Here is a 23927-nt window from a genome sequence, read left to right on the forward strand (position 1 = left end):
CGCGGAAGGGCGCCCTCTTCTTCTTTAGCACCTCCCCACCGTGGGGGTAGCCGCATTCCCAGCGGCTGCAGCAGGGGGCTCGAGAGGGGTTCGGGCTATGGTCGGTGGCGGCCGCAGCTGGCCGTTGCGACCGACCCCTCTTTTCTTCCTCTTCTTCGGTGGGAATGGGAGATCAGTAAGGGTGGGGGTATTTTCAGTATTTTTTAAAAAATAATAGGCTCCCAAGGATCATGAATTAAACTTAGTGAAGTTGTTGGACTGAAGATTTTAGTTATGATGACTTTTTGTTATACAGAATTTTTTTTTGAAGGTGAGGCATTAATTACCCTTTTTTAGAAAATATTTTTTTAGATGAGTGAGAAAAAATAGGGTGCAGCAGACGATGATCTATGGAAGAGACCCAAACAGCTAAACAAGAAGGAGAGATTGGAAGAAAGGAAGACGACAAGGATAAGGTGAAGTGAGAAGTTCATTTTGAACCTCCCATACCTAATTGGATAGCATAATATTTCTTCCAATTTTATGTTCTAAATCCACCCGAGCCTATGGGCGGAATTTATATCGCGGGATAAAGGAATATCCTCCGCAGCATACTCTATATTGGAGATGTAAAAGGAGTGTTTGGTAGGATAAGTCGGGGATAGTGGCTGTTATCCCCCGCTTGTTCTACATCCACACACTGTTAAAGTACACCCAACAAAGTTATCTTAGAGATAGATTAAAGATCACTTTTAACTGTAAAAGCAAGAGAAATTTGAGATACCAAACAAAAGCTAGGCACTCTACTCTGGCAAATGGATTAGCTGCTAGGCCTATATGAGTAGAGATGCATCATATCAATGAATTTACATGTAGGGTCATATACCTCAAAACACATCTTAGATTACTCAGTTTTCATTAATCAATACTTAGGAGCCATAATTAACTAAGCAAGCAATAGATATTTGAGATAGATTCACACATCATGGAGCCCAACAATCTCTATTTTCATTGAGCAAAACTTAGGGGCCAAAGTTGACAAAAGGAGGATCGCGATCCCTTGATGGTACGGTCGCTTTGAGTGGAGATCCATCTCAGGACATGAGTGACGGACACGACATGAACCTGTATCTATTGATGTAGTCTTTTTCTTACGGCCCTTGGAGCTATCCATCCCTTAAAAGATCAGCCATTCTCGTCCGGACCTGTGGAAAAGATCCCGAATCAGCCGCTCCCCAAGTTGCCAAAAGGAAAAGCTGCGTCATTTGGCCCTTTTTTCCCCCTAAAGCAAAGGGGCACGCATCCACCCAAGTGACCAAACTGCAAGTGGGAGGAACGCAACCATTTCGTCCAAGGGATACAGATCATAAAAGCTTCACACATTAATATATCTTCTACCTTCTGAAAAGCATAATATTTTACTAACATAGAAATATCAATATTATTATAAAAATTATATATTTCTGGAGTAATATAATATACAAATAATATTTAGTTGTTATAGTATGATATGTTCACCTATTAATATAGTAAAATGCTATGCTATTGTAACATAATATTATAATATAATTATATTTTTTATTAACGTAGCATTAGAATATAACTATACAATGTATTTACTTTGATAATATAATATAATATAATATATGATATCATATTTTAATTTGATATTATCTTTAAATTTTTAATATTATTGTATAAGATATATCGTAAGGGTAGTTTTGCCATTTCAGAAAAAAAATCAGTTTATTCTAATAACCAAATAGAACCTGGTATAAACATTGGGTATAGCTATTCCTCGTGGCATAACTTTCACTATTCCCGTTTTCCTTACGCTGCCGCCGAGTGCTATCTTGGAGTGTTATTCCTTCCTATAGTCTTTCGGACAATATGATCTGGATTCATTAAATGATGATTGATTTGGGGGGACCATCGGGATTCTCACACCTGCTCCCTAACGTCACTGTGCATTATGGGCCACAAAAAGTGTGGGCCTGGCTGTTCCTGAGAACAGTCTGTAAGTAGCGGACCAGGTCTAGATTCTGTGCTTGGCTGGACCGCAGATCTGTCAGGGTCTGAAAAGAATAGCTACATTGCAGGGCATGTTTATATTTGTATCTATAATTCCTATGTTTTGGGTAATTAGCTGCAACTCCAACTCCAACCTTAATGAAGGCACAATCAATATGGTTCCACCATTTTTTATTCTCTCTCTCTCTTTCTCTCTCTCTCTCTCTCTTTCATGAAGGCAGGATTCTCCAGACTCCAGAGTGACGACAGTTGATGTCTTTCACAACTGCCCCCAACAGGTAGTCATGGTCGTGTCGAGACCTGATGTTGCCCCGTGGGTGCTGTGCGGTGTTTACGCGAGCACGGACCACAGGGTCAGGAGAGTCCTTTGGCAGGAGATCACCAACCTAGCCGCTCAGGGTATCCCGACGGTTGTGGTTGGTGACTTCAATTGCATCCAGAGTGAGAATGAGAAGCGGGGGGGCGCTGCCTTTACTGATAGAGTGGATAGGAGGGAGTTCCGTGATTTTGTGTCGCGGAATGGCCTGGTAGACTTAGGTTTCTCGGGACCACAGTTCACTTGGTGTAATAATCAGCATGGTAGTGCTAGGGTATGGGAGAGATTAGATAGGGCCTTAGCGTCCCCAGATTGGATCCTTCGATTTCCCACGAGTAGGGTCACTCACCTCCCTCGGATTGCCTCGGATCACTGCCCTCTGCTACTCTCTACATCATCGAGTCCCACCCACCACAGCCCCTTCCGCTTTGAGAAGGTTTGGCTGTCGTACCCCCAGTCCTGGGACATTGTCCGCGACGCGTGGCGGATCCCAGTACACGGGGATGCCATGCAGCGGGTTTCGCGCAAACTTGAGTTGACCAAGAGGCGCTTGCGCCGTTGGAACCGTGAGGTTGTGGGTAATATTTTCCGGCATTTGGAGGTGATAGAGACCTCGATCGCTGAGCTACAAAGGAAGGAAGACCTAGGGGGCGTGCTTCCGGAGGACGATATGGTTGACCTTCGGGGCCTACTTGCGACTCATCATTCGCTGCTACGGCAACACGAGGTCTTCTGGAGACAGAAATCTCGGGTGCAGTGGGTAAGCGAGGGTGACCGTAACACTAGCTTCTTTCATCGGACGACAGTCATCCGGCGACGTCGGAGCATGATCCATTCCCTGCACGATAGGTCCGGCCAGCGGGTGGAGGGTGAGCCTGCCATTCGACAGGTCTTGCTTGATTTCTTCCGCGCTAGATGGACAGAGGATGAGGGGGCCTATGATGGTCACTACCCCCTCCGGGTGGACGAGGGTATTGGAGAGGTCGAGTGCGCATCTTTGATCCGACCGGTTATGGCACAGGAGGTGCATGAGGCGGTCTGGGCCTTGGCAGCAGACAAGGCCCCGGGACCCGATGGTTTCCCCCCTTTCTTCTTCCGGCATTATTGGGGTATTATCCGACCAGCAGTGGTGGAGGCCATCCAGTGCTTCTTCACCCAGGCTGCGATGCCTGAGGATTGGAAGGCCACCTTCATCACGCTTATGCCTAAGCGTCAGGATGCGGATGAGCCTTGTCACTTTAGGCCCATTAGCCTGTGTACAACCTTATACAAGGTTGTGGCAAGGATTTTGGTGGGCAGGATGAAGCCCCTTTTACCTGGCATTATTAGTCAGGAACAGGGGGCTTTTGTAGCTGGTAGAAATATTTCTCACAATGTTATGTTAGCCCAGGAAATGATGTGGGATCTTCGGCGGGCTTCGGAGCGGCACAGCTTGATGGCAGTCAAGCTGGACATGGAGCGGGCTTACGACAGGATCAGGTGGAGTTTCCTTCAGCGGGTACTGGAGGAGCACGGCTTCCCCAGGTAGTGGATTGGATGGATTATGGGGTGTGTCCGGGGGCCAAAGTTTTCTATCTTGGTCAACGGCACTCCATCGATTTTCTTCGAGTCCACGATGGGATTACGACAGGGATGTCCCTTATCCCCTTATTTGTTTATCATCTGTGCGGATATTTTATCCCGTGCTTTGCAGGGAGCGTGTGCTAGCCGGGAGCTGGAGGCCTATGTGCCAGCACCGGGGGCCCGCCCTATATCCCATTTACTTTTTGCTGATGACTGTCTTCTCTTGGCCAGGGCACGGATTTCAGAGGCACGGGTCCTACGCAGGGTGGTGGCAGACTATTGCGTGGCGTCCGGTCAAAGAGTAAACTTCCTCAAGTCGGCTATCTTCTTCAGCCCCAGCACAGAGAGCGGCGTCAGACAGGAGATCAGAGGGATACTGCAGGTACCGGAGCAGGAGGGGACGCTGACCTACCTTGGCGTCCCTATCACGGGTCGGAGGCTACGGGTGGCCGAGTGCTTGGGCTTGGTGCAGCGGGTCCAGAGCAGGCTGGAGGGATGGAGGGCATCTTCCCTATCCATGATGGGGAGAGTGACATTGGTCAGAGCAGTGCTGGGATCTATTCCGGTGTACCTTATGGCCAACACAGTAGTTCCGAAGACGATTCTGTTGAGGATCGAACGCCTTCTTCGGAGCTTTCTGTGGGGGTCATATAGTGGAGGCCATGGAGTGCATTTGGTAGCGTAGGAGCAGGTCTGCCTTCCTACTAGCGAGGGTGGTCTAGGGGTGCAGTCCCTCGTTCAGAGGCGTGAGGCACTCATTGCCCGGCACGCGGCCCAGTTTGTGTTAGCGCCACACAGTTTCTGGAGTCAGGTGATGGCAGCCAGATATGGTCGGGGGGCCTCATCAGTAGCACGGACCGGTCGACGAGTCTCCTTCATGTGGCGCGAGATCGGGAGGTATTTGCCATCAGTTGCAGCACACACCAGGTGGTTGATCGGCGATGGCCAGAGTATTGATGTGACCAGTGATTCGTGGGTGGACACCCTTCCCCTGAGTCGCTGGCCGACCATGGTAGATGCAGAGGCAGTGGAGGGGCTACGGGTGTGCGATCTCCTAGCACCAGGAGGGGCAGAGTGGGATGAGGCCAGGTTACGGCTGCTCTTCGGAGTACATCTGGCTGTGAGGATTCGGTCTCTCCCGCTTCCAGGTTGTGGGGGGCCGGATGTCAGGGTATGGGGCACTTCGAGCCGGGCCGGTGTTAGACTGGGAGACCTATCCCGTGCCATTCAGCCAGAGCACGAGCCGGGGTCAGATTGCGCTTGGATCTGGAGGTCCGGCCTCCACCCGAGGGCAGCTCTCTTTTTGTGGAAGGTGTTCTGGGACCGCCTTCCGACGAGAGCAGTGTTGAGCAAGCGTGGCTGGGGGATCCCTGTGGAGTGCGGGACGTGCGGAGCTGAGGAGACAGTGGACCATGTGCTCTTTCAGTGTACTTGGGTGATGTCGACATGGCAGTGTACAGGGATCCCGCAGGGGGCCCGATGTGCGCGGATTCAGTTCCTTAGTATGATGCGGCAGTGGCTAGCGAGTCCGCAGACTCATGAGGAGGGTATCAGAGCGACTTGCACGGCCCTTCAGATCTGGCTGGCAAGGAATGCTCGTACTCTCGGCCAGCGTAGGATGTCACCGAGGTTTGTAGCAGAGTTTGCTCGAGCACAGGCCACGGAGATCAGCCATATCCCTTCCACAGTTAGACCTTTGACAGCTCGGGACACCTGGGGTTCCCCCTTGCTCCGGCAGCTCCTCAGACGGTGTTTTTCACCTGGGAGCCCCCACCCCCGTGCTTCCTCAAGGTCAACTTTGATGGGTCTGTGTTGGATGGCGGCTCGAGAGGTGGTGCAGGTTTTGTCATACGGGACCCGCAGTCCAGAGTTGTGGCTGCAGGCGGCTGCCGCTTGTTCGCTACATCAGTCCCGGGAGCTGAGCTGCACGCTGCCTGGGCGGGGATTCGACATGCACGGGCGATGATGCGGACCAGCCCGATTATTCTGGAGGGCGACTCAGCTACCGTTATTGGATGGATTCAGCAGGGGTTGAGGGGTGAGAGCTCAGACCACCCCTTGATCCGCGACATAGTCAGGATGATGAGAGATGGGGGGGCCACCCAGGCCATGCATGTATTTCGGGAGGCCAATGGGGCGGCTGATTGGGTAGCCGCCTATGCGGCCCACCATTCGGGTTACGCCCTTTGGTCAGGGGAGGGGGAGCTGCCTTTGGCACTCCGTGAGATATTGTATTTTGATCTTATTGGGTGTATTCATACACGGTCTGTATGAAGCACCCGTTTCAGCAAAAAAAAAAAAAAAAAAAAAAAGAAGAAAAAGGCAGGATTCTCTAATAAAGTACAGGCGTCCATGAGGCAAGATCATGGAGTCCAACCTATTTGAAAATTTGTAATTGCTCTGTCACAACCAAATTCATCAACCTTTTACAGTAGAAGTGCGACGAGGCATTTATTAGGCTAGCTAGCAACCTGCAACATATTTTACAAAATAGGATCTATTCTTCATCTTTGTCGCATATCCATGGGATCCTACATTGGTTTGGGAATGTTTGGACCAAGTTTGGTGATCGGGCATTAATGAGCGAATGAGGCCGATAACGAGCCTATGATCTTTGAACCCACAGCGTGTAGAAGTGATGGGCCTTCTGTTGTGGCCCAGACGTGTATATTTTCTTTTCTTTGTCTTTTTCTTCTTCTTTGTTTTCGTCTCTGGTAAACCGAATGTCCCAGATAATTGCGGGATTTAAGACATCCATAAGAATCCTCGTAATTTCTAAGCTCCCAAGGAGGAGAATAAATCTATCGGCTGCAGAGTTTGCTTCTCGGTAGACATGACCTTCCATGACAAAATTCTCACCACGGAAAACCAAGGAACTGGAGTGCGCCGCGCCGGCCTGCCTCATCTGTGGCAATGAAGAAGAAACCATAGACCACCTCTTCCTTACCATCTTGTTTCGCCTGCTTGGTCCGGCAACAGATCCTCCCTCCGCTCACCGATTCAGTCGAAGAGCTATGGATAACTTGGAGGAGAACATATATATTAGATGCAAAAGCGTGAGCACAACATGGGACTGTTTAGTTCCAGTTGCCCACCGGTGTCTATGGAAGGAACGAAATAGCCGAGTCTACAGACGGGAAGCCACCACCCCATGCAAAGTCTTTCAACAAAGTCTATACTTGCCGCAAAACCGGACATCTTGCTACGTAGACAAATACATATCGCGCATCTCGAAGTTGATCGTCGCACTAAACAATGGGAAACCGACGACCAGCCTTTCTCCAGCTGCTTGTCGTAACTGAGACTGGAAACTTGTTTAAACCGACCTAAAACACGGAGGAAGGAGACCGATTCATCCCATCGATAGCAACTTCTGAAACCCTGCTTCTTCAAAAATCTATCCCTTCTATCTCATCCTCCCTTCTACTCCCCTCCTAGGGGTCCCACACGGTGCAGGTTCCTCGACTCTAGGCATTGAGGACCACCCTGCACCATAATGTAAATTATCTTCATATTTAGAACTCCTAAATACTGCCAAATATAGTTGGATTCACGTTGGTGCTTTTGAGTTGCTGCCTGAGATTGGCTTTAATTCTCGAGCTGAAATAATTAACAACTGATTTTTAGATATTCATTCTGTCTAGAAGCACAGTAGTAGGCTAGTAGCTGAGAACAATCTCATTGAAACGCCTCTGCATTGTCAATGGACGCCTTTGCTCGAAGAATGCAGTTGCCAGCAAATAACAGATAAGAAATAAGAGCAATGGTGGTTGGTTGATAGGCCATAAATAGAGCTGATCGTGGTCAGGGTTATTTAAAATTTGATATTTACTATGCTCAAGCTCAGCTATGATCAGCTATAGCCTTAAGCCTTCTCTACTCTAAACAAAAAAGAAGTAGAAGAAAGAGAATCCCAAAGAAAAGATAGGCGATAAACCTCCTCTCTCCCAATGCTTTGTGTAACATCTGAGATAAAAGATATATATAAATAATAAGAGAGGACAACCTTAGCGTAGCCCAATAGTAAATATGAAGGATATAGTCGGTGTTCCATTGACGATTCTTTAACGTATATAAGCACCCAATTAATCCAGGTATCATGAAATTCGGCAATTTGAAGAGCTCAGGTAAGGAAATCCCACTACACATGATCGTAAGCCCATTCCATATATAATTTAATTGCAATCAATCTAGCATAAGAGGCCCCCTTCTCTTTACCATGATTTTAGCAATAATCTTATAGACAGTCGTGCATAGACAAATAAGCTGGTAATGACTAGGTTCCACCATATCAGGTCTCTTTAGATCCATGTAATTTAATTAACTTCCGACTCTGTTGGCATTGAGTAAGAAAGAATAGCTTGATGGTAAGAGTCACCTTCTTGATAATAAGCCACAAGGATTGCACACCTTCTTTCTTAGTTTTTCTTTTTGAACCTTTTGCTAATTGGGAACCGGTAGTTGAGTAGTTGCAGCTCTACGTACAAACACCCAGCTTGCATCTCACCTCCCCACGTTCTTCCCGATATCAGATGTCATTTTCTTAGTAGGTGTGCATTGTGATGCTTGTAATGGCTGCAATTAATTTCTGCACGTCACCAAGTCATGCCAAAGGTCCTATCGAGTTAAATGGCTTACTTTATCTCCCCTCTCTCTGCTCACAGCCAAGAGTTCAATCAACTGTTCACTTGCAGGAAACTAATTAATACCTCCTGTTTCTAGCCAGCAACGATGTAACTTTCTCAGCCCGGGGGTCCCTCTTGGTGTAAGAATCTACTGTTTTGGGCTTTCCACATCGTTTGGTCTAGAAGAGCAGCAAATGGTTAGCCTTTTATTTCACTAAATCAAGGAAGAATCCTGCTTATATTGTTTTGCAGACTCGGCATTGATGATGGTTCGATGGCCTCTTAAAGGTTGGACAAATGGTGGTGGGTTAGGTTCCCGGATGGACTTAGCTGCCGTATTTATTGAGGAAGTCACGTATGATTCGTGCGTAGATATTTAGCTCTTTTTCATTGAATAAAGAAGATGCTGAACCAAGACTGTTTGTGGCTTTGTACATCATCTTTTGTGTCCATGGTTGTGTTAGATCCTTTTGTCGATGAATTCTCAGACATAACCGTAGTTATTGGAAGAATTTCTCAAGAACTCAAGTATGAAATGGTTGTGCATTCGTCGGTTCTTTTTATACTTTGGCACCAATTGTCTGTAGCAACAGGCATGCATGTACCCCCACACACAAAAGAACTCTAGCAAGGAGAAATCATAAAATAGCATCAAAAATTCTTCACCAAAAAATTTGTATTGAAAATATGATTTGAAATTACTTATACTATTTATGCATTGATGTGGTTTATATACAAATTGAGCCCCCATGTACAGTAAAATACAATAATAAAATTTTATGAGTATGAAAAAGATATAAGAGATCAGATATAGTATAATATAACAGTAAAATCTTATGATATGATACATATACTAAATTTGAATATGACAATTAAATTTTATGATTTTTAGAGATTGATCTAAGCTAATATATTAAGATTGTGCATGCAATATGTGATAGTTATGTTATCCAATATTATATATATTATAATAAATAATATTATTTATGATTCTAAGCTATGGTATTATTCACACCAAATACCTGTTTGCTTGCCACCCCTCTTGCTACTCAGGCCCTATTGGTGTTAAAATGTTGGGCAACCTCAAGCCTCCTACGCTTGCATTTTTTTTTCCCTCCCTTGCGATCATTCAACCTTTTTTTTCCCTTGCGATCATTTAACTTGGTAGGATTATTGGGATCATTGGTAGGCCTAATATGAAATATCACCCCTCTGCATTAATTGGAAATCCGAGGTTCGATTAAATGGGCCGCATATGAATTTATTACCATGGTTTCTGCCGTCGGTAGCATCCGTCCCATCACTGATCAATCACGCTTTTAGCCTCTTTAAATCACAGCATGCCCTCTTTGAATTCAAGAAACATAGAATGCATAAACTTCCAGCCTTCTGCCCCTATTGATCCTAATGGACCTCATCTTACCATGTCTTCTGTATAATTTACCAGGTTTTCACCCCTTAAAAACTCTATTATCGTAGCGCACAAACGTTCGAGCTTTCAACAGTTACAGGCACTGTTTTTTGACTTTTTTTTTTTAATGGAAAGCAGAGGAAGTGAGGAACTTCCCCCAATCTACTATAAAAGTATTAAAAATTTACAATAATGTTGTACAAGAGAATATGAGAGAGAAGAAATATAAAGTGAATAACTAGAGAAAATATGCCACATTGAAAATATCCATATTAAACCATGCAGCTTCTACAAACCAAACATCCGTCTGGTATACATCAAATAAAATGGCGAAGGCATATACAAATACGGACGTACTAGCACTCTCATAAGGGCCACGTAGTTTCCCCAAGCCTCGGCCTTCACTCCTCGGCTCAGTTCCACATGACCCACCGTTTAAGTCCGGGAAGCATTAAATGCCAAGACCAACCCCAACCCAACCGTCCCTCTTCTAACCAAAAACCTAATCCTGTCAGTCCAGTCCTGACCCTTTTCTCTTCCCTATATATACATATATGTAGATATAGATATATATATATTCTCCCTATAGTTTATTTTAATCTCCCCTTCGTTCCTCCCTTATTCCACCTTCATCCCTGTTTTCTTCTCCTCCTCCTCCTCCTCCAAATGGCTCACGGTGAGCTAAGGGGAATGCTGTGGGTTTGGTGGTTGATGCTATTGGCTTCAAGCTGGTTGATGGGGTCGGTCCGGCCGGACCCTCAAGTCCCATGCTATTTTATCTTTGGGGATTCGCTTGTGGATAATGGCAACAACAACGACATCGCCTCGTTGGCACGGGCCGACTACATGCCCTACGGCATTGACTTCGCCGGCGGCCCAACCGGAAGGTTCGGCAATGGCTTGACCACCGTCGATGTCATCGGTAAGGCCTTCATTTCTTTATTTGCTACTTTGTTTTGTTCGTCAAATAGAATCTGCCGATATGACTCGGATATTCTATGAACTGAGGCTTGTTTTAGCAGGCCTTCTTGGGACGTAGGCTTTCAAAGACAAGAAAATCTTGCTAATACTACTCTTTACCTTAGTGCCCGTGCTAGAACTAGATTTCAGGTTCAAATCTGAAGGTCACATTCCAACTGCTTTTTTAGATCAATTAAATTTAGACGATGTCCTCAGTGACTGCCAGATCTGAGCTAAAATTTACCTTAGTGCGCGGCTAATATCTTATATATACTTTGTTGGGTTGAGCTAACTGCTTAGCATCTTAATCGTACAACTTTAGTTTTCTTTTTCTTTTGTTTCTTCCCAAGCTCTTCCCCTTTCTTCTCCTGAACTTTCTCCTCTTCTCAGTCTTCATTCCTTTCATCTTTAACAAAAGAATCGTACCACTTTAGCTGGCTTACGAGTGTGGTGCTCTATAATTTATTGGCATCTTCCGGGAACTTATTAATAGCTGCCTGTTGGTCTAAAACGTAGCTACAGGACAGCGCACGTAATGACTGAGTACCTCACCTAAAAAAAGGCTGGATGTAGCCACGATCCCTTCTATAGGGGTCACTGGATTTCACTTCTTGCATCCAAGAGCCAAGGTGTGTCTTTATGAGGTGCGAACTCGTATCCAAGTTTGTGACCACGCTTGGATATCTGGATCAAAAATACTCTTTATCTTCGAACGAAATTGACAATTAATCATCCTACAAATTTTGTTTTCATATTTTAGAGAGATTTTTTTTTTTTGAAAAAGAATTAATTCCCATGACTTCTTTAAGGATGCGATGTCATAAAAGATTATGTGAAAGTATCTCTTTCGCACAGCAAAACAAAATCCGCGGATTGAAAGGGTGCAATCAGCGCCTTTCATTCGCTTAATAGAAGAAGGATTAAGCATCCAGCCTAACCGTCTTGGAAAAAAAGGGTGCAGCTAGCTAATTGTCTCCTTGAAAAGGAATCTCTATCTTATGAGCTACCCTATGTAGTCTAATTGACTTGTTGAGTTCAATTTACTTGCCGAGGGTCATGTCTTGCCAAATGGGTCACACTACTGTACCCTGTTAGAAAGGAAAATGGGAAGCAAGAGAACCACTGCTTCCATGCAGCCAGACGTTCCACACTAACTCTAATAAATGAGAGCATATGAGTGCACTAAGTTTTGTCACTTCACAACCTATTTGCAGCCAGGGTTGAACCGCTTCTGAAAGGCCAGACTGTCAAACGGGCTCAAGTGAAGTCTATCTAAGCCATGCTCCATAGTTTATAGTGGTTGATGCCATGCATTGATGACTATGTTTTCTTCTGTCATGGTGACTATGTTTGATAACACGTTGTTTGATGCATGTGCAGCTCAACTGCTGGGCTTTGAAGACTTCATCCCACCTTATGCTGCTGCAAGAGGCCGAGCACTCCTCACCGGCGTAAATTTTGCATCTGCGGCTGCCGGAATAAGGGAGGAAACCGGGCAACAATTGGTACGCGTGCTCTTTGTGGGCTCCCCTATATATCCTTCTAACAAGAGAAGAAGATAGAGCACTACTGGAATAAAAGTAAATCCTGATTGTCATTTGCCGACGCTAGAAGAAAGCATCGGCAAGTTATGTACCGCGCCAATATTTGCTGACACTTTTTATTAACGTCGGAAAATAACGATGATTAAAAGCCCCGGCAATGGAACTCACGATTTTTTCGGCATTTTTTTGCAAGCGTCCCCGGAAGCCTTGAATTAGCCGACATATATAAACGTCGGGAATATTCAATGGAAGCATAACCGACGCTATAGAAAGCGTCGAAAATAAATCTACCGATGCTTTTTCACGTAGGTATATACATTACAAAGCAAAGAGAATTTAGATCTAAATTTAATAAGAAGAGAGAGGCTTTGCTTACTTGAATTCCCATAAATTTCATCCCTCAACCCAAAATCTTGATAACTACCCTTCCCTTCCCCACTTTCTGAGTTTTTTTTTTTTGAATCTACTTTTTTTCGAGTGGAACCAACATGCTTCATTCCCAACAGTAACATGCAAAGAGGAGGCAAAGTTAAAAAACCACGGTTAACCACATCAACAAACAGAAATGGACAAGTATATATAGGCCTTCAGTCTTGGTAAATTCTGAGGTCAATGGTTTTCCAAACCTGAGAACTTGATGGGTGACCAATTCCAGCATTCTCTTACTGCTTATTTCTAATCATCTATATACAAATTCACCTGCCGATGATATTTTGGCTGCCATCGTGTCTATAGGGTGATCGAATTAGCTTCAGCGGGCAACTGCAGAACTATCAGGCAGCGGTCCAAGAGGTAGTGAGCATATTAGGTGATGAAGACTCTGCTGCTAATTACCTTAGCAAATGCATCTTCTCTGTTGGTATGGGCAGCAATGACTACCTCAACAACTACTTCATGCCTGCCTTCTACTCCTCCAGCAGCCAATACACTCCAGAACAATACGCCGACGTGCTCATTGAACAGTATTCTCAGCAGATAAGGGTTAGTATATCATTGATTCATTGTTAATTATCTCCCGTAGTAGCTCTATATCATGGATAATTGCATTAAAATATAATATCGACTTCCAAAACTTCAGAACATTCAGGCTGACATTAGTACACTATTTATGCTTTCTCTGCAGACTTTGTACAATTATGGAGCTAGGAAGGTGGTCTTGATGGGAGTGGGTCAAATTGGGTGCAGCCCAAATGAATTGGCTCAGAATAGCCCGAATGGCCAAACCTGTGTTCATAGGATCAACAGCGGAATCCAAATATTTAACAGGAAGCTGATAGCTTTGGTGGATCAATTCAACACCTTAAACCAGGCAAATTTCACCTACATAAATGCCTACGGGATATTTGAGGATATCTGGAGAAACCCTTCGAAACATGGTAATCCATTCCAATTACCCATGCCTCTCTTTATAACTATTTATAAATTGTTGTTATTAGATCAATTTATCATACTTATAGAAATATAGAGTAGCCGCTAATCACACTAGATGTACTCTACCGGTTGTATTTATTCTAGATTGGTTTAATAAGACCGATTTACCAAAAATATATTTATGATTTTTATTTTTTTTTCTTCAGGTCTAACAGTTACAAATAGGGGATGCTGTGGGGTGGGAAAGAACAATGGCCAGATTACGTGTCTCCCATACCAAACTCCGTGCCCAAATAGAAACGAGTATCTTTTCTGGGATGCCTTCCATCCGAGTGAAGCAGCCAACATAATTATTGGCAAAAGATCTTACAGCGCCGAGTCCTCATCTGATGCCTACCCCATGGATATTCGTCACCTTGCTCAAATTTAGTCTGACGATTGGGACCATGCACGCCAAGGTGATGGCTTGGTTGACCCTTATCATGAAAGATTGGGTTCTCTACCTCCCTGCCCTCTTTGAAATTGTCTTCCTGCTTCTTTGTTTTGTTTTCGAAGCCTCGTATAAACATTTTTAGAGAGGGCAATAAAGTGCCCAACTAGTTAGCTGCTAAGGGTTATTGGCACGGGTCAACATTTTTTTTAAACACTGGGGGGCGATTCTAATGAGTTGGAAAATTTATTATATGCAGACTTGCTTGAAGTACTGATTTATGGAAATCTTAATGTCTCTTCTCTAGAAAAATAAAAAAAATGTCATGTGTCAAATATAGAAGCCAGCATCGCAGGTGCCGACTTTATAATGGTCAAGTCGGAGCCCGCATAAGAGCTGTTATGCGGTCAAACATCAAGTCGGCAATCGACTGCTTGTTATCTCGCATAAAATTATCACTACTCTATATGGGATCAGCTAAACTCGAACACGAAGTTTTGCGGGATTGCCGATTTTATATGGATTTAGTCAGGGCCGGCCTAATTCTTAGGCGACTGAGGCGGTTGCTTAAGACCTCGGCCTAAAGAAGGCTCACCGTAGGAAAGATCTTAAAGACAAAATATAAAGAAAAAATGCCTCTCTTAGTAGTTTGCCTTAGGCCGGCCCACTGCAGGAAATGCCTTAAAGACAAAACAGAAAGGAAAAAGATCCTTCTTACTGAGTTCGCTTTAGACCCCCAAATATATTAGGCCGCTCCTGAGTTTAGTCGGGCACCGCGTAAGAATTAAGAAGCGCAGTATACCGACTTTTCACGAACGGATAGGGTTTGTACGTTGGGAGGGACGGAGGGTTATCGAACTCTGTGGAGAACGTGATGAGGAGCTATGGAACCCCTCAGAGATTGAGGAAATACTTTGCAGGGTCAACACAATTGATTGCACATCACACTGTTTGGAGGAACCTGGAAAAGGCAACGCAGAAGCTTGGGGTCTAACATCTCTTTACAGGGCTCATCTGTACATGGGCGTGAAAATGTTATTTAGTTGGGGGACTAAATCTCAATTTGATCGCTTAGAATTAGTCTGCCATAATTATATTTGGCAGAGGCAACGGTCTTAGAGTTCTTGATGCCATTTGGTTCATGCCCATGGCTGTGTACGAATGTTTTAGTTGGGAGACTAAGGCCCTGTTTGGGGGAGCTTTTGGAGGGCCAGAAAGCACTTTCTGGCTCTCCAAAAGTACTTTTAAATGAAAAACTGTGTTTGGAAAATTTTTCAAAAAGCTATTTCAGCTTTTGCGGGAAGCTGAAAACAGCTTTTGGAAGGAAGCTCCAATTTGGAGCTTTTGGGAGGAAGCTGTTTCAGCTTTTTCGGAAAGCTGTATTTTTGACAAAAATGCCCATATTAAAATAACATAATTACATAGTTTGTCTCTTTATAAACCTAAAAATCTGCTGGAGCCAAGAACTCTAGCCGTCAGACTCCCTTCCATAAGAAAAGGTATTTTTCTTTTCAATTTTTGTATGCATCTCTTGAACCGCATTTTAGAAGAAAAAAATTTTAATCCTTTCCCATACCTTCCAAAATCAATCTATTGTTTTTTTTTTTATCATCAACCTCGCGGCCCACGCTGAGGTCCTCCTCGAGCATGGACCACGAAGAAGAGCCCCTGGACCGCGGAAAATTATTTTATGAAAAATTATGAAAAATTATTTTATACTAATAATTATAATATTTTATACCTTTATTTTTGTGTTATACTATAAATATAATATCATATTATATTATATCATAATATATTAATATGTTATGTTAAATAATTTAATATTATGTTATATTATGGAAAATTAATTTATATTAATAATTATAATATTTTATACCTTTATTTTTGTATTATACTATAAATATAATATCATATTATATTATATCATAATACATTAATATGTTATGTTAAATAATTTAATATTATGTTATATTATGAAAAATTAATTTATACTAATAATTATAATATTTTATAACTTTATTATTGTATTATACTATAAATATTATATTATATTACATTATATCATAATACATTAATATGTTATGTTAAATAATTTAATATTATGTTATATTACCAAATATTAATTTACTCTAATAATTATATTACTATTATGCTATATCAACATAATATTATTTTATATTACAATAATATTATACTATATAGTATATTTATGTATTAATTTATGTTATGTTTTATTATGTTCTGTTGTATAATACTATGCAATGTCCTTTATGGTAATTTTGTCATACAAAAGTATTTTCTCAGTTTGTTTACCAAACACAAAACAAAGTACCACAGCACTTTACGAATGTAGTTACCAAACAGCAAACAGCTTTTTATAACAGCTCTACTTCAGACAGCTCTACTTCCAACAGCTCTACTTCTAACAGCTCTACTGCCAGCAGCTTCCCCAAACAGGGCCTAAATATTTGGTCGCTCACATACACTTAGCCTACCATAAGTGCATCTGGCAAATTGATGGCTACATAGGCCCATATGTTGACTGCGTGCATTCGTTTGAAGTTGAGTCTTCTATTATAGAGAGTTTGATTCCATTTTATAGATAATTTCAATGAGAAATAGGGAACTCTAATACCATAAAAACTTGATATATATTGGAAACTAACTCCATCTAAAAAATTAAATCATTATATTTTGAGCCCAATTATCTGTATCATCCCTATAATAAAGTAGGTGAAACTTGCCTCCTCTCCTTTTTTTCCGGGTTGGGAAAACAACAGTAATTTAACTCCCGGTCATCAATCACACATTAAAAAAAAGGAAATGCTTACAGTATCATCACCTTGGCGAGCAAGACACGTACGTATTCCAATCATAAACTTACAGTATCATCACCTTTTTATTTTTTACTTCTCTGTCTCTCCCTTTACGTGCAAGAGAACTGTTGGACGTATCGTCATGGAAGATATGCGTGCATATGTTCTTTCGGCAGCATTCCTTCGTTGCTGTTCGCCATCGAATCCAACTTGTACCGAGATGCTTCCCGGAGGCCAACTTCAAACCCCACCAAGCATATACCATATTTAACATGGAGAGATTCGAGAGTGGGTTGCATCAAAAAAAAAAAACCAAAAAAAAAAAAAAAAAATTTAAACAAAAGATTCGTGAGAGGGTGTTCATTGACTTCATTCCCTTGCTCTCTTTCTCGTATTCAATCAACTATATGGAAGACGCGAACAGCAATATATCTATATATAGAAGCCGTGGTAGTGCCGGTGGACCAGCCCCGTTTGTGGTGAAGACTTACCGGATGGTTGATGACCCGATGACGGACTCCGTCATTGCATGGGGGAAGGAGAACAGCAGCTTTGTGGTCGTCGACCTCTTCGCCTTCTCAAGTTTCCTTCTTCCCTTCCACTTTATGCATAGAAACTTCTCCAGCTTTGTCCGTCAACTCAACACCTACGTGAGTATTTCTTCCACGACGTCTAAACATAAATTTTTATATCAAAGATGACCATGAATTGCATGTGGTTCGAATTACAACAACTTTTGCTGCAATTAAGAGTAGGCCGGCTACCGTTCCTGAAAGGAAAGTCACTTGAGAAACCGACGGCAGAATAAGCAATCATCAAGTGCTGCATTAGGACTTTTCAGAAACTGCCAAGGAAGTTAATTATATGCTTGAACATCTGGAAAGATAGTTGCTTGATTTTCTTTTTAAATCTTTATCGATATATCGAAATAAACAACCTGATCGACGCATTCTTAATGCACAATCACAACCTCAGATCTTATTTACAGATTCTTAAACTAGCCGTATTTCATTACAACTGGTTGTTTTGACACCCTATAATTTTGTCACACTATCATAGCTTCACCATACATAACGGTATTCTCTTATGCTGACAAAGGAACGTTGAAGTGGGAGAGCATCCTTCTCTATCATCAGCGTTTCTTGGCCTCCTTGCTGGCCTGCAGCATTTGAAATTTAATTAGAAATGCCATGATATAGCAACGAACAACGTGTGCTCGAGAGAATCAAAACAAAATGAGAACAGCACAAACGCAGCAACAAGAAAAAGCTTGTCTCTGATGCTTTCAGGTTGAACTCCATTGCACACTAGGGATCTCCTGCTTACCGCTTGGACGACCCTGTCGAAACCTTCTGGTCCATATTTCTCAATGTATCGCTCCACCGATTTTCTAGCATCAAGGCTCAACATCTGCAGCACTCTCTTCTGTTCTTCTGGGTACCTCGATCCCACAAAATTCCCGATCTTGACATACCTCCTCACACAATTTTCATAGATGTAGGCAGCTCCATTGAAGATTGGTAGCACCAGCCACAAGCAGAATACAAGCTTCATATAAGGCCAAAGCGGAAACCTGTTATCATGATGGTTACGTAAACCAAATGATTTCATGCCTTTCGTCTTCAATTTGTGAAATAACTGACTGCAGGATGAAGAATAGTATATATATCAAATTACCATTGGAGAACTTTCCAGCAGGAGAGTTCAAAAAGGGTGATTAACGAATACAGCATCCAATATGTCAGCCATTGTTGGTCATCTAGCGGAGAAGGGCTCTCAATTGCACGCATTGATGCGTATCTGATCACCATATTGGGTAAGAGTTTATAAACGTGATAACTGCTACATCTTTAAAAACGGTTTCTTACAAATGCTGGGGTCATCGATCGAAAGCTTACAGAGGATACAGCAGCATCACGCCTGGGCTGATTTGAAGCACACAAATGAACCGTCAGCTTCAATGCAAAAAATAAACATGCATTTTTTTTTGATAAAGAGGGAGGCAAAGCCACCCGGTCTTTATTAGAAAAGTAGAGTTTACAGAAACTATTTACAAAGAATTTGTAAGAAAGAAAAATACAAAAGAGCAATAAAAGTAAAAATAAACAAGTAGATTCTAGATTTTTGTATGTAAAAGATAAATCTGATCAAACAACATAAGAGAAATGGAATGTAGCTTCAAAAAATGCAAAAAATCTGGCTGACCGCTGCATTATAAAAATATAACAATAAAGAGAATCATCTAAGGTGGTAGGCATATTAATCTTGAATTATGTTTATTTAATCGATCTGGATTCTCTGGAACTATTGGAACCTCATATACCAATGATAGTTCTTGCCTAGCTTCTCTCCAAGGAAAGCGGGGAAACTGCTTTGGTTATCAAAGTTCATAGTTGATATCAGCATTTAGCTACTGTATGTTATTTGCATCAATAGTTCTGTTGGATGTTCATGGTTTATTTTGTGAACTGTGTGCTTACCCAATAAGTGTATTGCGAAACCAGGCGATGGTTCCTAGAAATCCCATGAATTTTGACCCTTCTGCACTCCACGAACAAGGTGAGAAGGAAATCTTGAGAGGTTGAGAACTAGGATCCTAGAGAGAGATTGGTGGCTTTTTTAAAGGGATGTGCTGGGGGGATGAAACAAGTAAAGCATTCTTACGAGTATTGTTCGAAGTCTTCTTTCCTCCCTTGTCAAGAAAGGAGAGATACAGTAGTTCGAAAGGAAGAGAAGGATCAAAAGACCACGATGCTTTCTCCATCAACTTGGCATATGTGTTGATGGCGTACGGCAGAACATAACGGAATGTAATGTTTCAGGTGGCAAGTCTGTTAGCACGTATCAAAGATAAACCTCATTTAAATAGTGATTTAAATCCAATCAAATAAAAAGTTTATCATGGTTTCCGTGATGGATGGAAACTGTTATAGATAAACTTTATAAACCTTATGGATAAGGATACAGGTCCCTAACCTAGCAGTATGAATAAGCTTGTGGATCCATCATCTAAGGCATTCAAGTCCTGCATAGGTTAGAAGATCCGGATCTCCTCTCTCTTGTGGAGTCTCTTTTCTCTTTTTAGTATGACAACTTCATGCTTGAACAGCATGGGTGGAAGTCAGTAAAAAATATTTATTTATTTATTATTCCGTTGCATATGAATATATGTATGTGATGATTTACATACATGTGTTCTTGATTTTCTTACAAAGTCTAGATTCCATTCATTGCAAAAGCACAAGAATGGTACCCTGCCATTTTTTCTTTTTGCGACAACAATAAAGATTTTCTTTTCCAACAGACAATTCAACCATAAACCTCGTTTCATCAGTACATCCTTCGTCACCCCCTGGCTCGCTCTCTCTCTCTCTCTCTCTCTATCTATCTATCTATCTATCTCTAGGTACAATGGGCTCAGCAAACCTGAAATTAGGGTTATAAGTGCGAAGAAGAAAAATGACCCCCTTAGGGTATATATGCCTCATCATGTAACGAGCATGAATGAGTATGCATGGGAAGCAGCCATCTCTGACAAATTGTACATTTTCTGAAAGGGTTCTCTCAAGAACAGTGGCAATATTCTGTTTGACCCGTTTGTCTGACATGAAAATGTCTTTTGAGCAAACATCCTACTCAGATCCGGGTACGAACAAAGTTATGTCGTCTAGTTTTTAATTCCTAACAAGGTTTGGGTGGGAGGTAGGTCAAATAGAAGATACTAACTACAGGCAGCTATCCAACCTAAGATCAACCTAAACTAGTGTTTTGCCGCTTGTAATATTTAACATCGTTGTTTCTTTTTTTTTTTTCTTCTTTTTTTTTTCCGGCCAAAGGTATTTGATGAGCAATGAGCATAATTTACAGTTGTCACCTCAATAATTTGGTTGAGGTGGGTGAGATCTAGGTTGACTAAATTTTATCGAGGTCAATTTAAGATATTTGATTTTGTTCAAAATTCAGTCTTCCTACGCCCCTCCTTTTCCCTCGCTTTCATGCTTTGCCCGTCCCAGCACTCGCTCCATACTATATTATATCTACTCTCGCCCTCAAATTTAGTGTTACCATTGGTTTAGTGCATGCACTAACGGCAGTTTCTACGTATGGAATGGAAAACGCGCAAGAATCATGGGAAACGATACCATCAAATCTTTTTATGTGATGGTTTGGAGTTTAGACTTTACCAAGTGAAATGCGATTCCCTTTGGACTTTGTATGTCATACTTGCATGGCTGGGCTGCTTAATTTGATGAGTGAGATGTGTAGATGGAATCCAAGCCATAAGGAGGGTTATATCATCTTGAGTACTCGTGGTTTTTTTATATGAGACTTTCCCGTTAACCTTGCACCAAGATTTGAATAAGCATATATTATAACAGCCATTTCAATAGCAATTATTTCAATACAGGAAAAAAGTTATTATAACAGCACGGTATAAATGTTTTTGACTGTTTTGAGATAAATAACGGCTAGCCGTTGTAACTATTATAACAGTGACGACTTCAGTAGAGCTCCATTGTAACTGCAAACCTTGCTCCGAGCTGCTCGAGTTCAATATTAATCCTCGTGAAATATATAACATATATTTTTATCTATTCGAGAATTGGTTCAGCAACTCTGTCATGATATGTACAGCATAATGGGCGCTCACCAATAGAGAAAGAGAGACCAAAATTCTCTTTTTTTTGACTACTAATTCTTGTGTTATATATAATTAATGTCTCCATTAGTTGCTATTGTGGTTTATAACAGCGTATTACACCAAGCCCAAGGTAATGATGTTTTGAGTTTCTCCCCTTCAGGTTGCTTGAAATATTTTGCATTCAAATAACTATTAGAACATCAATAAATCATCACTATATGTTTTGGTCTGCCGCTGTTTTGATGGTTATTTTGCTTATATGTTTTTAATGTCGCATTTTCCCAGAATCACTATAGCAAATCTTGTAACTTTATAACGGCAATTGTCAAAAACCATTCCTTCAACTCAAATTAACGACAGCTTGTTTGTTATATCATGGTATTAATTAAATTTGCGAATATGCAAGTTGCAACAACTAAGATTTGTATGGAAGAGAATGCTAGGCTTTTAACAGTCAGACAACTAAAGTTTAAGTTAATACTTATGACTGTCATTCAAAGTCCATAGTGCCATATAATCAAAACGTGCAATGAGATTCATTTCACCATGAGCAAGCTGGGGAATAGCTAGCATTATGCCTCTTGCGAACCAGCATGGGTCTCTAGTTGTAGGTCAAAAACCAAACATGGGTCTCTAGGTATCATGCCTTCATTGGGTCGCCCGGCGGGCGTGCCCTTACCCACCCGAGAACAGGGGCGTTTTCCTCATGTTTTGTACGCCAACGGAACCGCAAACGGCCTTATCTCATTTCCTTCAATCCCTTGTTTTCCACTGAGGCACGGGTATTGCCTTTATAATTAGAGATCATGAGTCTAGGTTGATTGCGGTGGAAGGGTGGAGCACCTTCGAGTCTTTTGTTCTGAGGGCCATATGGGAGAGTGTTTCCTATGCGAGGTGAGTTCTTGAGGCCCGATGTATCATTCTGCAGGGAGCCTCAGTACAGATGGTTGAGTAGATTCTACAGAAGAGGTCGGGAGACTCTGACCATCCGCTTTTAGAGGACGTCCAACGGTTACCGCAGAAGTGTGACGTCTTTCAGGTTGTGCATGTGTTTCGAGAGGCGAAGAGATCTGCTGACTAGATCGCCTTCTTTGCTGCTAATCATTCTAGAGATATTCTCTAGATCCGGTGTGTACCTATCTCTCCACTACCGTGGAGTATTTTGTTCTTTGATTCAGTAAGCAATGTTCACTCGAGATTAGTATAAGCTACCGGTGGTTAAAAAAAAAGAAGAAAGAAGAAGAAGAAGAAGAAGAAGGGACGCGCTCTGAGGAAACAGAACCGCGCCCTGTTCTTTTATTTTTACCGCACGCGATCCACGCCGCGCCTCACCCCGCTCGACTGCCTCTAGCCCTCTCGTGCTGTGTTTCTCCTTCCACCGCCTCATCCCCTTATTCCGCCGTCCCTCTCTCGCTCTCTCTTGTTCTTCTGTTTCTAGAGTCGTGACGTTGTGCTTCTTTCTCTTCTATCTTCCTCTCTCCGTGTCCGTGTGTGTTTGGGTATTATGAGGTGAGAGGTCCCTCTCTTCCACCGACTCTCATCTCTTCTTGTTTTCCTCCTTCTCTTCACCCATGTCTCTCTCTCTCTTTCTACTGTGAATCGCTCCCTTGTTGGTCCCGATGGACAACCATCTTCTCTCATCCTTGGAACGTATTCATGTCTTCCTCTCTACAGGCGGCCGGGCATGGCGAACTCTGGATGGTCTGCTGTTAGGGAACCGAGTTTTAGCCTTTGTTACATGTGTTTCTTTCCCTTCTCACTCACCGTCACCTCTTCTTCTCCGGGGAGAAAAATGCGGCAAGCTTAGTGTTTGGGCTTTAATTAATTTAGAAATTAAGATCTTCAAAATTTTAAAATATTACAGTGCTGCTGATTCGTTACATATGGTTTTGTATTATTAGGTTTCAAAAAAATCTCTGATTAGATTTATTTAAGTTTTTTTTTTTTTGGTATGTGCGAGGTGAGTGACTTAACGCTTCATACCATATTTTCTAATATATGTAAAAAATTATAGTTTATATTGCTTCATAAAGTAGTTTTGCTGATTTCTTCATCTATTTTAATTAAATAGTCAAGCAATAGTCAAGCATGTTACATCTTATTTTTGAAAATGATACAAGAATTAAATGTGTTTTTATACTTCTAAAAAAGAGCTATTTTGATTGCATATCTTGTTTTGGAATATTTGACTAGGTAATCTATGAAAATATGTATATATTTATATATTCAGTTGGGC

The 23927-nt window shown here is 42.1% G+C and overlaps 2 protein-coding genes across 3 annotated transcripts; one reads left to right on the forward strand and one right to left on the reverse strand.

The window, feature by feature from the left end:
• The first annotated feature begins 10519 nt into the window (after positions 1–10519).
• LOC103708948 (GDSL esterase/lipase At5g45670-like) lies at positions 10520–14507 on the forward strand. Its single transcript, XM_008794072.4, has 5 exons — positions 10520–10847; positions 12266–12390; positions 13165–13410; positions 13553–13805; positions 14007–14507. The coding sequence occupies exons 1-5, from the start codon at positions 10592–10594 to the stop codon at positions 14228–14230; spliced, it is 1104 nt and encodes a 367-aa protein (XP_008792294.1). The 5' UTR covers positions 10520–10591; the 3' UTR covers positions 14231–14507.
• Positions 14508–17926: 3419 nt separating this feature from the next.
• Positions 17927–19632, reverse strand: LOC103708950 (HVA22-like protein f). 2 transcript variants are annotated; one of them, XM_008794073.4, is made up of 5 exons: positions 19530–19632; positions 18948–18974; positions 18727–18849; positions 18376–18622; positions 17927–18208 (listed from the first exon to the last, which is right to left on the reverse strand). In XM_008794073.4, the coding sequence occupies exons 1-5, from the start codon at positions 19574–19576 to the stop codon at positions 18182–18184; spliced, it is 471 nt and encodes a 156-aa protein (XP_008792295.1). In that variant the 5' UTR covers positions 19577–19632; the 3' UTR covers positions 17927–18181. The 2 variants fall into 2 exon arrangements, with proteins under 2 accessions (XP_008792295.1, XP_038988088.1); XM_039132160.1 differs by having other exon boundaries at positions 18918–18974; positions 19530–19627.
• Between the last annotated feature and the right edge of the window lie 4295 nt (positions 19633–23927).

This window comes from Phoenix dactylifera, chromosome 11, assembly GCF_009389715.1.
Source record: "Phoenix dactylifera cultivar Barhee BC4 chromosome 11, palm_55x_up_171113_PBpolish2nd_filt_p, whole genome shotgun sequence".
Taxonomy (NCBI): Eukaryota; Viridiplantae; Streptophyta; class Magnoliopsida; order Arecales; family Arecaceae; genus Phoenix; species Phoenix dactylifera.